General features: G+C 43.1%; 1 protein-coding gene across 4 annotated transcripts in view; it reads left to right on the top strand.

Moving 5' to 3' along the window:
• The window catches only part of HERC2 (HECT and RLD domain containing E3 ubiquitin protein ligase 2), a 171,046-nt gene that overhangs the window by 56,499 nt on the left and 98,181 nt on the right, over positions 1 to 16,366 (top strand). For all 4 annotated transcript variants that reach the window (XM_063459216.1, XM_063459223.1, XM_063459231.1 and 1 more), the window contains exons 15-22: positions 1,198 to 1,449; positions 1,919 to 2,112; positions 6,015 to 6,215; positions 6,510 to 6,738; positions 6,840 to 6,964; positions 7,086 to 7,264; positions 10,942 to 11,126; positions 11,219 to 11,374. In XM_063459216.1, coding sequence (XP_063315286.1) covers positions 1,198 to 1,449; positions 1,919 to 2,112; positions 6,015 to 6,215; positions 6,510 to 6,738; positions 6,840 to 6,964; positions 7,086 to 7,264; positions 10,942 to 11,126; positions 11,219 to 11,374 — 1,521 coding nt within the window. The remainder of the gene's footprint in view (positions 1 to 1,197; positions 1,450 to 1,918; positions 2,113 to 6,014; positions 6,216 to 6,509; positions 6,739 to 6,839; positions 6,965 to 7,085; positions 7,265 to 10,941; positions 11,127 to 11,218; positions 11,375 to 16,366) is intronic.

Here is a 16,366-nt window from a genome sequence, read left to right as displayed (position 1 = left end):
TTCCATGCATCCACTACCCTCTCAGTAAAGTAATACTTCCTGATATTATTTTTAAACCTTAAACCTAGCAGTAAAATTGAACTAAACTTAATTAAAAAAAAAAAAAAATCCCAATGCAAATGTTTTACCTCTTGTTCTTACTGTATCTGAGATACCAGCTTTTAAAGTGCAAAGTTTATGGTTATCTGAGAGAAATTTCCTGTCCTTTTGCATCAGGGCAGCCTGTAAAAATGAATAGCCTTTCTTCATTGAAAAGTATTACCTGTAAAAATGTATTACAAATGTTCCAGCCCCTTCCTGATGGTTAAGGAGAGAGAGTTCATGGTCTACATCATGGGCAAGGTAAAGAGGCTGAACATCTCTTAACTTTTTTTTTTTATTCCCAGTGGAATACTTCATGGAAGGTAACTTTCCTAGAATTTCCAGAATGTACATGGCATAAGGAAACCATATAGTGGAAATGAATACTGCCCCTAGTGGTCTCTCTTAAGCGTTAACATTATTTTGATTTATTTGTTAAATAAATCATTAATCAAATTCACTACAAAAAAACATTGTGTTTACTTCTCTCTCTCATGATTTCCCTTGTTTATGATTCATATTATACTTAAAGGGTTACTCCACATATTATAACCACTACAGCCCACAGTAGTTATTATTATGCCAGGAATATCCTGGCTTATTTTCCCCAGTAACAGTGCAGACCGTTTAGCAATGGGTTTTCCCCCTTACCTGTGTTCTCGCTGGGCTTCTGAGGCTACCTGGTAGTCAGGTGATGCGCTTCTGCAGAGTTGTAGAAGTCGAGGCAATTGTGATTTATTGACTGAGAGGGTCAGCTGACTGCTCTCAGCCAATGGCTGACTTTCAGTGCAATGAAATCTGCGCAGAATTGACATTAGCCAGCTTAGACTATGTAATGACGCTGCTGGAGCAGCAGAGGTGCTAAACTTCATAGCGGAATGCTGTAAATACAGACCCTCAGGCACCATGATCACTTCAGATTGCTGACGTGGTTAGGGTGCTTGGAGTAACTCTTAAATTACATTGTCTGGGTTTTTCTTTTCTTTTTTTTTTTTTTTTTTAACAAAGTGTTCTGGCATTGTTTCCATGCTGTACTGCCTTTATTACTGACTTTATTAAATGCATTCTTTGTTGCGTGGTAGATTTACTTTCTTTTTTTCTTTAATTTTATTTTAGGTGAGGTATGGTCTTGGGGAGATGGAGACTATGGGAAATTAGGGAGAGGAGGTAGTGATGGCTGCAAAACACCAAAACTTATTGAGAAGCTACAAGACCTGGATATAGTAAAAGTGCGCTGTGGCAGTCAGTTTTCCATTGCGATCACCAAAGATGGACAGGTGTACTCCTGGGGCAAAGGAGACAATCAAAGACTTGGACATGGGACAGAAGAACATGTGCGATACCCTAAAATCTTGGATGGTTTGCAAGGTAAATCATGATCAAAAATTAAAAAGTATACTGTACTGCACTGCCAAAAGAAAATGGTAAACTTTATATATTTAGTGCAATTTCTATTTATCACATTAAAAGCCATGTGTGTAAAACTTCATATTCCTTCTTTGACTTGCATGTCAGATATTAAACTTGCATTTGTTTAACAGACTTCTTTAACTCTAAAGAAATGAACTATGAAAATCATTGGGGGCACAAAAGTCAATTGATTATCTTTATGGTTCTATAGTGGTTGATGATTTCTGAGTTTCACTTGGTGAGCATTAAATTGATATATTGAATTACACATTTACCCCCCATTTGGTGTTTTAAATATGGGCATTGTTCAGTGTATTGTCACTAAAGTTATTGAATAACCTACCTGACACTGGAGTACCAATACACTAGGGTAGTTTGATTTTTCTTTTAAAAAAATGTGTTCTGCTTTTTCTTTTGTTGCTCTTAGGCAAAAAAGTGATGGATGTAGCAGTGGGTTCCACACATTGCTTAGCCTTGACTGAATCTGGTGAAGTGTACAGCTGGGGGAGCAATGATCAGTGCCAGCATTTTGATACCTTGCGCATTGCAAAACCTGAGCCATCAGCCCTTCCAGGATTGGACTCCAAACATATTGTTGGAATATCATGTGGCCCTGCACAGGTATGTATTCTGGATGAATTACATTGCTTAGAACATTCGTTATACAAGTACATTTTTTTAGCTCCTATTTGATAAGTACTTAAATGAAGGTATGAGTCTTGCCAACATTGGTCATTTTTAGTATTAAAAAAAAAAAAAAAAAAAAAATACTAACATTGCAGAGAAGCACCATGCTTAATCTCTTGGCCCATTCTATCACATAAAGCATGTCAAAATATTTACAGTATCCAAAATCTACAGCAGTGATAGTCTTTTTTTTTTTTTATTCTTTATTTTTGCATGTGCATATAGGTTACAAACAAGCGTGCAGGGCCACGACAGCTACTGCAGGCATATTCATGGCATTTCAATGAGTGGCATTATGATACAGCACATATTTTTTTTGTTTAAACATGAAAACAGCGAGTTTTGCTACAAATTAGGCATGCATATGACAATCCGAGGTATTCCTGGGTTTAGTAATATATTTAGCGGGTGATCCTTCATTTATCAAGCTAGGACAACAGCATTACTATCATTAGTTGCTATAAAGCAATGTTAGGTTAGGATAACCTTGCTGGTGGATAATATGAGTAAAGAGCTTAACTAGGTCGTTTAAAACAGGTATGTAGAACAGGCTTATAGTACTAGTTTAGAAAACAGGCTCATATAGCAGGCTTGTAAAACAGGCTTAGAGGATTTATCAATGTAGTAGAGTTATGCATATATTATAGCGTGGTCAAACTAGTGTGTTTTAGCTCAAAGACATCGGGTAAGCTGCACTGCAGAGCAAGTGTTAAACTATTATGAGCTACACTTAAGTAGATTTGGCCTCAAGTAGAGGTAGCAAACATGGTTAGGCAATACACGTTCTGTGGCAATTGTGTTAGACTTGCGTATGTTAGTCAGAGTGTCTAAGTGTTCGTCTGTTCTGTCGAGGAAGATTAAATGGGAGCAGGTAGTCTAAACACACGCCTAATGAGTGTAGGCATAACAACAATATGTGAGTAGCAGTTAGCAGGCCATACTGGGACATGACCTATGCGTATGGCACAGCATGGTATGATTAAGAGATTATAGGTATGGAAATGTTAAACGGAAAAGAAAAACAAGAAAAGGATAATTGAGGAGTTTGTTACGCCAGTCTCGGTTGTGTAGGTTGTTGTGGGGCTGGACAGCTTCCAGTACGGCAGAGGCATCTTGCAGGGCTTCTGCACCTTACCGAAGTGCGAGTGCCCTTTCAGCCTATGCCCTGCATAGGGAAGAGCTTTACGGGTGCTTTAAAGTCCTGCTGGGGCCGAGCAAGGGATGATGTTGTGAGTGTCGTTGGTGTTCTCGGCCACCTGTCGCTATGAAGACCTGTGCTGGTGTTGCCAGTAGGTTGTGTCTCTGTCTGGGTCACTGGGGCTCTCCTGTGCTGTGGTTGTGTTCGGTGCTGTGGAGTAGACCCGCTTGCTGTTGCTTGCGTTGTCGTTCTCAGTTTTGTGCTGGGTCTGGTGGGAGCCCTCGGGCCCTTTCGAGCTGGCTTCCCTGTGTGGTTCGCTCGTGTCAGTTTGCGCGCGTGCGGGAGAGTCCTCCGTCTTCGGCGCCATCTTTGAGAGTTTGTCGGGTGGTTACTAGCGTGGCTGTAGCTTGTGCTCTCATTTTTTCTGCCAGGAGAGTTTGCCGGTTCGTTGGCCTGCCGCTCTCTGCTCGCCAGTTTTGCCCAAAAGGCGTCGAATATGGCGTCCAGCTTAGCCAGGATGGGGTGCTTTGCTGTGTTGCAGTTGTGGCCACACGTGGCGTCCGCCTCTGGGAAGTCCCATGTTATAAGGGGCATCCTGCGAGACTCAGCTTTCCGTGCTTGCTGTAGTCCTGTTGCCTTGGGAGATTGGACCGGGATCACCCCCGCCGGTCCTGAGGGGGGGGAGCGGGTAGGCAATGGCTCCGTACCCCCAGCCTTTGGGCAAGGAGAGCGGCCGTCTCTCCCCAGCTCCATCGGCCGTAGGCCGCAGCCTGCCTCCTGAGGTCCAGGATTGCGGGAAAAACTCGAGTCTGGTGTCGGTAAGATTACCAGGGTGCCCCCAGCTTGGGTAGCGTGCCCCGGTCTCATTGCAGGCTTGATATCAGTGAGTTTTCCCCCTAAAAGTAGCATGAGTTGCGGGAGCTCCTCCGCCATGCGACTATACAGCTTGCAGGTCAAGCCCCGCCCCGCAGTGATAGTCTTTTAAAAAAAATATTAGATACTAAGTAGTCATCCCTATAGTGATCTAGTATATGCTATATATGGAATTGTTACAGAAATACAAAATCCTTGTCAGGCTTCCTTCAATCTTGGTGAACTGTAATTGCATGCATGCATACAAACCTCAGTATAAAAAAAAAAATAAAGAACCTTTATGTAAGTTACCTTAATTACCTTATTAAAAGGATCCTATAGTGCTAGGAAAACAAACACGTTTTTCAGACTCCTAGGCAGGGCCGGCACTACCATAAGGCCTTAGGGCGCACTGGCCCTGGGGGCGCAACATCAGGCGGCCCGGAGGGAGGAAAGCGCACTCCAGCTGGTTACTAGTTGTAGCGTGGCCAAACGCAGCCCAGAGCTTTCCACCTCTGCCGCAGGCTGTGTGGAGGGGGCGGGAATATGAATGACATCATATAATTTTTTTTATTTTTTTTAAAGGAGTGTTGGGGGTTCCAAAACGCATCTTTGCCTGTGTAACAAAAATTCTAGCATTGGCCCTGCCGATGGGGGAGACCTAATGTGCATACATGGCATTATTTAGTGCTTTTCTATAGGGAAAATTTTATGCTGGAGGCGTCAGATAATGGACCAAAAGTCCATTTGGATTCCGGAAGCCCTCATGTGGCAGAGGCAGACTTAAAGGATTACTATAGTGTCAGGAAAACAAAGCGGTTTTCCTGACACTATAGTGCACTGAGGGTGCACCCAACCTCAGGGGCACCCTCAGGGCACTTTAGTTTTAAAACCCCTTCAGCAGCTTACCCTAATCTAGCGCTGGGCTCCTTCGGCACTGGTGACCTCTCCTCCCCCGCCGTCGGCGGCGGAGCCGCATGCGCGGCAAGTGCCGCACGTGCATTCAAAGAGTCCATAGGAAAGCATTTCTCAATGCTTTCCTATGGACGCTCTGTGCGATGGAGGCGAAATGTGCCTCTAGTGGCTGTTCTCAAGACAAATGGCTAAAAGTCACATGGCAGTTTAAGGGTTAAGTATGTTTTTGCTTGCTAGTCACCCGTCACAAAATACTAAAATTAATAGATACAGAAGAGCCTATGGGGGTCGGTATGACTGCAGTTACCTGCTGAACTGTGAACAGCAGCTTGCTCATCTGTTAATATCCCTTCTCCTTGACAATGGGCGGTTGTATAAATAGTATGTAGATAAGGGGGGTGGTTGTGTTTTGGTCTTCTTCTCGCTTCCCCAGTGTCCAGCAATTAGGAGTTCCCGTGAAAGTCTCACTAGAGGCTAGTTTTGACAATCAGAGGGCTGTGAATGGTTCTTAATATTTATGCAATAAAATCAGACTTTAAATATGGCATTAGGCAGTCTTTAAATGTAAAATTAGCTCAGTGACCCATCAGTTGTGATATATATGTACTTTTTACTCATTAGTTTTAATTGTGTAAAGCACCTTCTTTGCAATCTTCCCTAATCAAAAAATTATCTATTTTTAAGCAGTCAGCTGTATAATGTCTGAGCATGGTCATCCTCAGCCTATTATTTGTGTAACTTTTTGTAATTGTCTCAGTTGTTAAAATTTCCCCTTTGTAATATGGTAAAGTGCTGCGGAATAAGTTGGTGTTTTAGAAATTGTAATGATACTCATAACTGTAGTTTGTAATCGTTTTTAGTGTTTCTGTTTGGATGGTGTTTTATTTGAATTCTTTTTCTGTTTATCTTGCACTGTATTCTGTTGTTACAGAGCTTTGCTTGGTCATCTTGCTCTGAATGGTCCATCGGTCTGCGAGTGCCCTTTGTTGTGGATGTTTGTTCCATGACCTTTGAACAGCTTGACCTCTTGTTACGCCAGGTCAGTGAAGGCATGGATGGAAGCTCAGATTGGCCTCCAGCTCAAGAAAAGGAATGTATGGCAGTAGCAACTCTCAACCTCCTAAGATTACAGGTACTGCCTGCATTACTCTTGGACACACATTCGCCATCTCATCATGTTTAATGCTACTCTGGTTATTTTTAGATTTTCTTCTTCCTTTTCTAGTCCGATGTTTCAGTGTGTTTGCATTCCTTTACTACCTCTGACTTGTCATGCAGTTGATATTTATGTTCTGAACATTTGCTTAGCTTCAGTTGTTTTACTTAATTTTAACTTTACATTTATTTACTTTTGCATAAATGACAAAAAAATGTTTTCCTATATGACTACATCCAACTGAATGTCTTTGTCTCCTCTCCAATGTAGCTGCATGCTGCCATTAGCCACCAGGTGGATCCAGAGTGTCTGGGCTTAGGTCTCGGAAGTGTTTTGTTAAACAGCTTGAAGCAGACAGTGGTTACATTGGCTAGTAATGCTGGGGTGCTAAACACTGTGCAGTCTGCTGCCCAAGCCGTGTTACAAAGTGGATGGTCTGTTCTATTACCAACAGCTGAAGAGAGAGCTAGAGCTTTGTCCGCCCTCCTCCCAAATGCAGGTGTGACACTGTACTTCATATGTAGTTCTGTTTTTTTTAGTGTGTATTTTGTTTGATACTGCAATATTTTTCTGACCATATTGTGATTTATTTTAAACTAGCCTCTGGAAATGAAATGACAGTAAGTCCTGGCCGCCGTTTTATGATTGATCTGTTGGTGAGCAGTTTGATGGCTGACGGAGGCCTAGAGTGTGCATTAAAAACTGCAATAACTGCAGAGATTCAGGTATTTTACATTTTGACTTTATTTTTGTTTTGTACTTGTAGAACTAAATCTCATGCTACAATACCCGACTGGTGTTTGTTTACAACCTTTTTAAAAAAAGTTTAAAAAAAAAATCTTGCAGGACATAGAAGCCAAGAAGGAAGCTCAGAAAGAGAAAGAAATTGATGAACAAGAAGCGAATGCTACAACACTGCACAGGAGCAGCACTCCACTGGACAAAGATTTAATTAATACTGGCATATACGAGTCAGCGGGGAAGCAGACACTGCCTCTGGTACAACTCATACAGCAGTTATTGAGGTAGGAGTGAAGTTCTTACTAGATCAAGGCTGCATCCACACAAGCTGTTCATTGATACTTGGCACCGTGCTTAGTGAATCTCAATGGAATGTCTCTAATCCACTTCCTATAAATAGTGTGCACTTGGTACATGGTTAATAGCCTTTAATGCAAAGTGCCTTTTTAAAGTTAACATTTTGTCTCTCTTACTCTGTAATCCTCTTTCGCAGATTTCTAAATGGGGATTCTGAGCCTCTACAAGAATGTGGCAGATTAATAATGCAGGAATAATACATATGTCATGTGAATTAGCATTTCAATGCATTCAGTTTGAAGAATTCTAGGAAACTGCTTGCAGTTGGCTTAACTTAAGCTCAGTAAAATGTTAATGACACTATTATTATAATTTTTTTGAATGTATGCTTTTTTGATACGTAAAAGATCATTGCATATTCAAAACCATGCATATATCTTGTAGTAGATGCCACATCACAGCTCATGTAGCTGGGGGAGCATGCTTATCCTTTAGTATGGGCTCCAGCCAGTCTTCACCATTTATTTCTGTGGTTGTTTTTTCAAGTCTCTCAGCAGTTGAGGTTCTCATTATTGCTGTAGTGAGAACCCCACTTTGTATATGCATATTGTAAAGTATACCCAGTTACAATTATTGTCAGTCACTTGTATAAGTGATGCACTCTAGGATTGAATGTCTCCGTCGAAAAGTACAAGCTGTACATTGCACATTCTAATATTGCAATGCAAATTGCCCTATTGATTAGAAAGCACGCAGAAAAGTATTGTATCTCTTGATACCTGCCCCAGAAGGTGTCAGTGTTCGTCTTTAGGGAAATACATGGTAGCATAATAGCAACGTTTTGTGCATTGGTTTCCTGAAGATTCTTTGTAAATAACTTTGCTTTTATACCAAGGCATTTGTGAAATGGATGCTTTTTAAAAAACATGTTTTTTCCATTAATTGTGTCTTTAAAAATTTGGAAGTGAACATTTTCCCTTTAACACAACCAACTTTTGTTTAAATAAACAAAAAAAAACCCACCAAACCGGTCTGTTGCATAAATCCAATTTAATGAGCTATGTAAATTGAACTTCCTAAAAATATGCGTCTCATATCTATTCTAATAACCCACGATAATGCGTGGCGCCATCCAATGAGGTTTTTTCACTTGTGGTATATAATTAAACATTCTGGTGCCATTCCATTCAAATAATTTCAGTGTGTGTGTGTGTATGTATCTATCTATCTATATCTATTCTCTTACTACTGCAAGGGATTCTGGGTAGGCATATGCAAATTAGCTCAACAAAGAACCCTTCACTGGCATTGCACCTCTTCCTGAGTTGTTTCAAAGCTGTTGTATGACAGATACTCCAGGTAATCCATGTATAGTGGAATTATGAGGCAAAAATGTGGTTCTGTGTTGAGCTCATTTGCATACGCCTACCCAGAATCCCTTGCAGCAGTGAGAGCACTGTTGAAGTGAGATTTCTGTGGGAAAAACAAGTCTTATAGTGAACAGAAAAAAAAAAGGTGAAAGCGCACAAACAGTGGAATATTTTACCTTTAAAATCTTGTATAGGTCCTATTTTCAGCAACAGACAGTTACTGTGGACCCTATATATAATATATACAAGAAAACAACATAGTGTATAGGGTTGAAACCTATTTACAATATGTGGAAAATGAAAAAGGTTCACTCACACTTTCCAGAGCCACATAAGTTAGGCTCTGGACTGTAAAGGTATTTCATCCACCAAGGGATACACTGGATCTGATCCTCCTCTTAGATGTTTGCAATAAGTTTTTCTTAGCAGGAACTCAGGAACCAGGTAAGGTGAAGTGTTAAAATAAACATTTATTTGGTACAAAATAATAAAAGCAGAAATTGCTGTCACAGCAGCTAGCACAACGCGTTTCGACCCTCCAGGGTCTTTTTCAAGTGCAGTATATCCTCCCATATGCTGACCCACCTATATATGCCTCCAATTTACCATATTGGAGACAGGTGTAGCAGCAGGAAATGGTAATTGAATGTCCATATTTGGTCATTGCAGGAAGCATCTCACCACCACTAAGATGGTGGTGCTTCCTGTTTTGACATACATAAATAAAGAGAGAGAGAGAGAGAGAGAGAAAAAAAAACTTCCGGTGAGCATCTTCCGGAGTTCCAAAATGACTGCGCCTACTTCAGGTCAACTTGTTTTCAAAATAGCCATGCGCCTGGAAAACAAGTTGACCTGAAGTAGGCGCAGTAATTTTGGAACCCCGGAAGATGCTCACCGGAAGTAAAGTCACCGCTATCTTTCTTCCCCCCCCTTCCTTTCCCTTCCTTTCCTTTCCTTTCCCTTCCCTTCCCTTTTTTTTTTTTTTCCCTCTTTATTTATATATGTGAAAACAGGAAGCATTTTTTTTCCCCTCTCTTTATTTATATATCTCAAAACAGGAAGCACCGCCATCTTAGTGGTGGTGAGATACTTCCTGCAATAACCAAATATGGACATTCAATTACCATTTCCTGCTGCTACACCTGTCTCCAGTATGGTAAATTGGAAGCATATATAGGTGGGTCAGCATATGGGAGGATATACTGCACTTGAAAAAGACCCTGGAGGGTCGAAACGCGTTGTGCTAGCTGCTGTGACAGCAATTTCTGCTTTTAGTATTTTATACCAAATAATTGTTTATTTTAACACTTCACCTAACCTAGTTCCTGCTAAGAAAAACTTATTGCAAACATCTAAGAGGAGGATCAGATCCAGTGTATTCCTTGGTGGATGAAATACCTTTACAGTCCAGAGCCTAACTTATGTGGCTCTGGAAAGTGTGAGTGAACCTTTTTTATTTTCCACAGATTGTAAATAGGTTTCAACCGTATACACTATGTTGTTTTTTTTGTATATATTATATATAGGGTCCACAGTTACTGTCTGTTGCTGAAAATAGGACCTATACAAGATTTTAAAGGTAAAATATTCCACTGTTTGTGCGCTTTCACCTTTTTTTTGTTCTGTTCACTATATCTCTCATTTGGTGTAATAAGTGACTGTACACCGAGGTGTTTTTAAGCTGCACCAGTTGTAATATTTTGTGTATAGCGCCCTTTTCCCTTCTATTGTGTATTTCTTGAAAACAAGTCTTATGGCTTGCCATATGTGTGTATTTGTGTTTAACCATTGCATTAACTAAAAATATAGCAAGTTTTCCAGAAGATGTGTCATTTAGACAATATAGTCCACCCATTTTCTATCTAAAAAAAAATACAGACTTTATTCCAGATTTTTTTCATATTCAGGACAGTAATGTGCTTAACTTGTATCTCCAAACTTTCAATACTTTATCTGCCGTTTCCACTAGATTACTATCACTCTTTCATGTATATCAAACTCTTGCTTCCTTCATCTTTGTTATATTGTCTGATTATAGTTACATTTCTACTGCAGATTTTTGCCATCTTGTAATTAAAAAAAAAAACAAACAAAAAAAAAAACTAAAATGTATCTAAAGCTTGTAGATTTTTATTAGCATCTGTAATATTGTTGTACGAGGGCGCACCCAACGTCATGACCGAAAGAAAATAAGTCCGGCTTCCCTTGTAACACTTAATAGATTTAGAAGAAAAAAGAAAACAAAATTCTGGGTACAACACCACATTCTTAATTTACTTGTTTGCTTTCTATAGGAATATTGCTTCCCAAACAATTGGTAAACTTAAAGATATGGCCCGGCGTCTTTCTTCCTGCATGGATCAAGAACTTTACAGTAAAGAGAGGTCAGCATCTATGGATCTTCTGTTACGATTTCAGAGATTACTTGTCAGCAAGCTGTACCCTGGCAATGGCATGGAGCAAACGGGCAACACTTATGGTACATTTAAAAAAAAAAAAAAATTCCATTTTTATTTTAAATATTATTTTATTGCATCCAGGCTATTTTTGACAATCTGTTTTGCTGTCTAGCTCCTGAGCTGTTGGGAATTGGATCCTTGTTGAAAAAATACATTGCCCTGATGTGCACACATATTGGAGATATACTTCCTGTTGCAACCAACATTGCCTCAATGTCTCACAGACATTTTGCTGAAGTGTCACGTATTGTTGCAGGTGACCTAACAGGTGATAAACATTTTGTAAACTTTCAAGCTGGACCTTGATGCACATAAAACACTGCAACTGTTTTTCTTTTAGGATAGCTTTATGTATATATAATTTTTTCTAAATGTCCAAACGGCAGTCATAACAAGTGGGATGTAGTTGCCCATTTCTCGCAGGACAGGTAGCATAGAAAAGGTTAAAACAACAAAATGCAGTCCCCACCCCTTCTAACCTTCTGAACTCCCCAGTATATAACAAGCTAAGAGAATGAAATAGGTTTACAGCCCCCACCCCCAGTCTCCTCCTCTCCTAGCCTTCTAAAGGGCAACTTGCCCCCACCCTGGGCTCCCCAGTATTTACCTGTAAGCAAGAAAGACAGGTCCGGTAGCAGGGCCTTCCCTTGGCAGAATTGGTGAGCTATTAACCTTTTTGTGTGTTCTGTATAGATGTGGTGAAGGGTACTGCGGCTCCTGGAGGGCTCCGTCTTGCTTTTGAAGGTTTTCTTAGCCAGTGCTCTGGTACTGCAATTATCAGATTATATGAACACACGACCGGCTCCTGTGTTTCACTCCTTTATCATGCTACTCAATCCGTGATAGAAGAGGCGAAGGTGCATCTGTACGCACAGCTGGGAGGCTCCATATGTGGATAAAACACTGGGATGTTGTTGAATTACACTTATGAATCGCAGAGTGCTATGCACATGCACAAAGCGATCTCGGCATCTGGTGAGAACTCTTGAATCTGGAGCCTAATGGCAGGATATTTTAAACTAGCTGTAACTATCTGGGTGTGTTTCAGATTAGTTACCAGTGTGCTCTCACCAGAGGCTTATTATGGGGAGACAAGTAGCTTTCATCTTAATAGTCTTTCTTTTATAAAAAAGCCTGCGGCCATACCAGTCTGAAATTGCCTGTTCTTGCGAGATCTTAGAAGCCATCCAGACTCTGACCTAGTTAGTAATTGTACGTTTATATTTTAGACTATACATATAACAGGATGTGTATTCCTGTCTAGTATGAAACCCAGACTTGCTGGTATTAGAAATTCAGTTTTTATTTTTATTTCTACTTTGTCCATAGTGAGCATTTTGTTTTCCTTGTTTCTTTTAATAACTTCCACTCACCTGGGCCAAGTATGGCCATGTTTCTCACTTCTGTGAGTTGGGCTAAGATTGGAATATTAACTTCCAGTTTGTACTCCTTTAAGAAGTTAATTTGTATTTTATCAAACCAGGTTTCAGTATTTTCATGGTTTGATTTTTACCTCACCAATTTATTGAAATACCCTGTCTTACATCACAAGGGTCTGCTGCGTAGCCCAGCAGGGCCAGATTATTATAGGTGTGTCTGGAATAGCTAGTCCAGACCTATGCTTTAAAATAGATCTCATATGTGGACAGTTTTTTATGTATGACTACTTTTTCATTCTGAAATGAGCTGCACCCCCTCAAATGGTGCTACTATCAGATCAATCTGACTTTATCATCAGTTTTCCGCTCGTCTGCATGTGCTGTGCACAGAGGTTGGGCTTCATAGTGTGTGTGGCTTTACAGCGAGATGGTGGGATCTCCATTACACCTGGAGGAGTCTACACATTATGTGTAAACCAGCTGTTGGTTTGATTTTATCGCACATGTAGGTCATAAATTCTATGCAGTGGAAATGGTAATTCAGCTTCTCTTATTAGGCTTTAGGCCTTTGCAGCCCAAAATACCATACCGCAGGCAAACATACTTCCGTGGTTGTATAGCTTCCCCTCGGTTATTTCATCGTTGTGGAGCCTACGGGCTGTTGCAGTTACGCTCTCTGGGCTCTTGTTGCCGGCAGTCGGTCTTTGTGCAGGACTAGTCGGTCTTAGGGGGTGTGTCCGGGTTTCTGCCTGTGCCACAGTCAGTTGGGTTGCTGGAGTGGGGGGCTGTGTGTTTGTGTCGGGTCAGGACAAGTTTCCACCCCCGATGCTACTCAGTTCTACAGCTGTGTCTCTCTATCTGTTGAGTATGCAGGGTTCCGGTGTTATGTCTTCTAGTCTGGTACACTTTCCCTGTTTTGGTGTAAGTGGTTTAAGGTTTGTGTGTCTGTTTGGGTTCAATTAACTGTTGTGGGCTTACCATCCTATCCAGGACAGATCGTGTCCCTAATGTGGGCCTGTCCGTGTGAATAGATGGTCCTTCTACTGTCTCCGTTAGTCGTTGGGGAAACAGTCTGAGGTCCAGTCATGGGGAGGTATGGGGGGTTAGGAGTCGTCGACACTGGGGAAGAGGGCAGGTGGTGAGGTTAGGTTTTTGTGTTTCGGGCTTCTGAGGGCCCCTGGGGTATCGCACTAGGGGTCGCTAATCTGTTGGCTAGGTATGTTGCCCAGGGATACCAGGTCAGTGCACATTGCTCCTGTCTTCCATTGAGTGGATTTCTTCCACCTTTGTCACCCATTGCTGGAGGGTGGGCGTCCTCTTCTGTTTCCACATCGCCGGAATAAGGGACTTGGCTGCATTGAGCAGTGGTAGCATTAGGGACTTCTTATATGCCTTTATGGGAGTGGGGGTGTGGTGTAGTAATATCGATAGGGGGTCTAGGGGTACCCCTGAGCCTGTGATTTTGTTTCTCTCTCCCCTGATCTTCTCCCAGTATGTGATTATGGGGCACATCCACCATATGTGGAAATGTGTGCTGATGTGTGAGCCGCATCTCCAGCAAGTGTCTGGAGCATTCTCGCGCATGCGGTGTAGAATGTCGGGTGTTCTGTACCAGCGAGTTAAAATTTTGTAGCTCAGTTCTTGGTACTTCGAACTGATAGAGCATTTATGTGTGAGGGTGAAGATCTTGTCCCATTCCTGTGCGGAAAGGGCCTCTCCTGAGTCTTTCTCCCAGTGATCCTTGAATCTGAGCACCACATCCCCACTGGTCTGGATCTTGAGCATGGCGTATAGGGTCGAGATACCCCTGTAAATGTGTGTTCGGTGTACGCACAGGAGTTCAAAGCTGGTGATGGGTCTGAGCAGGTGCCCACGTCCCGGTAGGGATTGGAAGTATGTTTTTATTTGGTGGTATCGGAACTGTTCGAGTAGTGTTGGCGTTCTATCGGGGCAGAGGTCTCTGAGTGGTTTAAGTCCTTGTGTGCCGTACCATTGGTGTAGGTACATCCAATCTGCCTGTTGGAGGCCGGTTAGGTCGTTTTGGGATAGGGCGTCGGCAAGGTCCAGGTTGTGTGTGATGGGCGTTAGGGGGCTAGGAGAGGTGGTAAGCTGCAGTCTGTAACGTGCTGCTATCCACATTCTAAGCGTGGCATCGATCAGGGGATTTTTGGTGTGTAGGTCTGCGTACGTGGCGGTGTGTAACCACAGTCTGGAGGGTATTTTTCTATCTGTCTGTTCTAGTTCCAAAGTCACCCATTGTTTTAAAGGGTGTTGTACGTGCCAGTCTGTTAGTCTATGCAGGTGTGTGGCGCGGTAGTACGTCTCTATGGAGGGCAATCCCGTGCGTTTCCTGCAAGAACGCCACCGAGACGCGCTCCGCCCATAGGGTACGGAGTATTTGGGATCGCTTCTTGGGGACGTTCAAGCCTCTTACGTTGTTAGACCGCAGGGTAAGCGGCGCCGGCTCGTATTTCGAGCCCATCTCTGTCTGCACTTGGAGTGGGGAGTGGGTATGACAATGAATCACAGGGTTAGAGTTTGGGGGGTGAGAGGGGTGCGGTCCGGTCGATGTCAGGGGTAGGAGTGTCGGTCTGAAAAGAAGGTAACTATGACTCCCTTTCGGAGTCAGTCGCCCCCCCGGGGTCAAGTCTCCTCTGGGTGTGTCACTGGAGTAGCCTCCGAGTATTTGTACAGTGTGAGTCCGTCACTTCGGGTATGTGGGTCGTCCGGTCCGGAGTAAACGGTCGTATGTATCGCTCTGCTCGCACGGCACCCAGCCCACTAGTCCTGTCTATCAGAAATTTTCCCATCGGTATGGGGATGTCTTATGAGAATGCCTCCCCGTGTCTGTCGATTTACCTTCGTGGGCCCATGGGTCTCCGGGGTCTTTTTAGTGTGAGTCTGGTTGGATGTCTGGCCCCGTGGCTCCTTCAAGGACCTGGTCCCACCCAGGGCCCCCTCTCCGGCCGAACCACTCCGGTCCAGAGTACGTTGATGAGTTTCCCTCCCTCATGTGTATGCGTGTATGTATACATGTGTAGTGAGAAACTTGTTAACATCGTTAACATTACAGACCAATCCGCATTATTAAACGTTCCCTTCTCCCCCTCCCCCAGAGATCGGACCCCACCCCCCCTCCGTCGGGCGATGTGTTGGCCTATATTGCCAGTGAGCTTGCTAACCCCTCCGGGACTGGGTGAGGTCCGGTCTGTGGGTCCCCTTGGGTGTGTACATTACAATCCAGTCCCTGGCAGGGGGATCATGATTTAATCATTTGATTCCCTCATGATTTAATCTTTTAACGAGTAGGAGAGCAGGCAGCAAATTATATCCCTTGGCAGTCGCGGGGCGCAGGGCTCTGTGTGCACCTTCTATTCTGAAGTCTGCCGGTGCTCTGTCCCCTAGGATATGGGTGAGCAGGCCCGGCAGGAGCTCTGGTAGTGCCTCCCCAGCGGACTCAGGGAGGCCCCGTATGCGGATGTTATTCCTCCGCCTGCGGTTGTCCAGGTCCTCCAGATGCCTCCTGAGCTCTAGTAAGACATTGCCTTGTCTGGTAGTGGCGGTATCTGCTGCTTGGCGGAGCTGTAAGTTTTGGGCCCTGTCAGCCTCCAGGTCCTCCACTCTGCGTTCCAGGGCCGTCAGGTCCCTGCGCACCTCCATAATTTCCTCTCTGATTGCGGTCCTTATTTCAGCCAGCAGCTCTGTTTTGTCTGCGCGGGATAACATGTTAGCAGAGATTGTGGCCAAGTCTGCTGCTATTTGGGTAAGTGATTCCCCTCTGCCTGGGCCCTGTGGTAGGCTGTCGTTGCTGCTCCCGTCCGGGGATGCCGGCGCCATTTTGGCCGCGGCCTAGGCCGCCCGCGTGTCTCGCGGCGTGCCGA

Source organism: Pelobates fuscus, chromosome 1, assembly GCF_036172605.1.
Source record: "Pelobates fuscus isolate aPelFus1 chromosome 1, aPelFus1.pri, whole genome shotgun sequence".
Taxonomy (NCBI): domain Eukaryota; kingdom Metazoa; phylum Chordata; class Amphibia; order Anura; family Pelobatidae; genus Pelobates; species Pelobates fuscus.
Note: the sequence above shows the minus strand (reverse complement) of the source record. Positions and strands in the feature narration are given on the sequence as shown.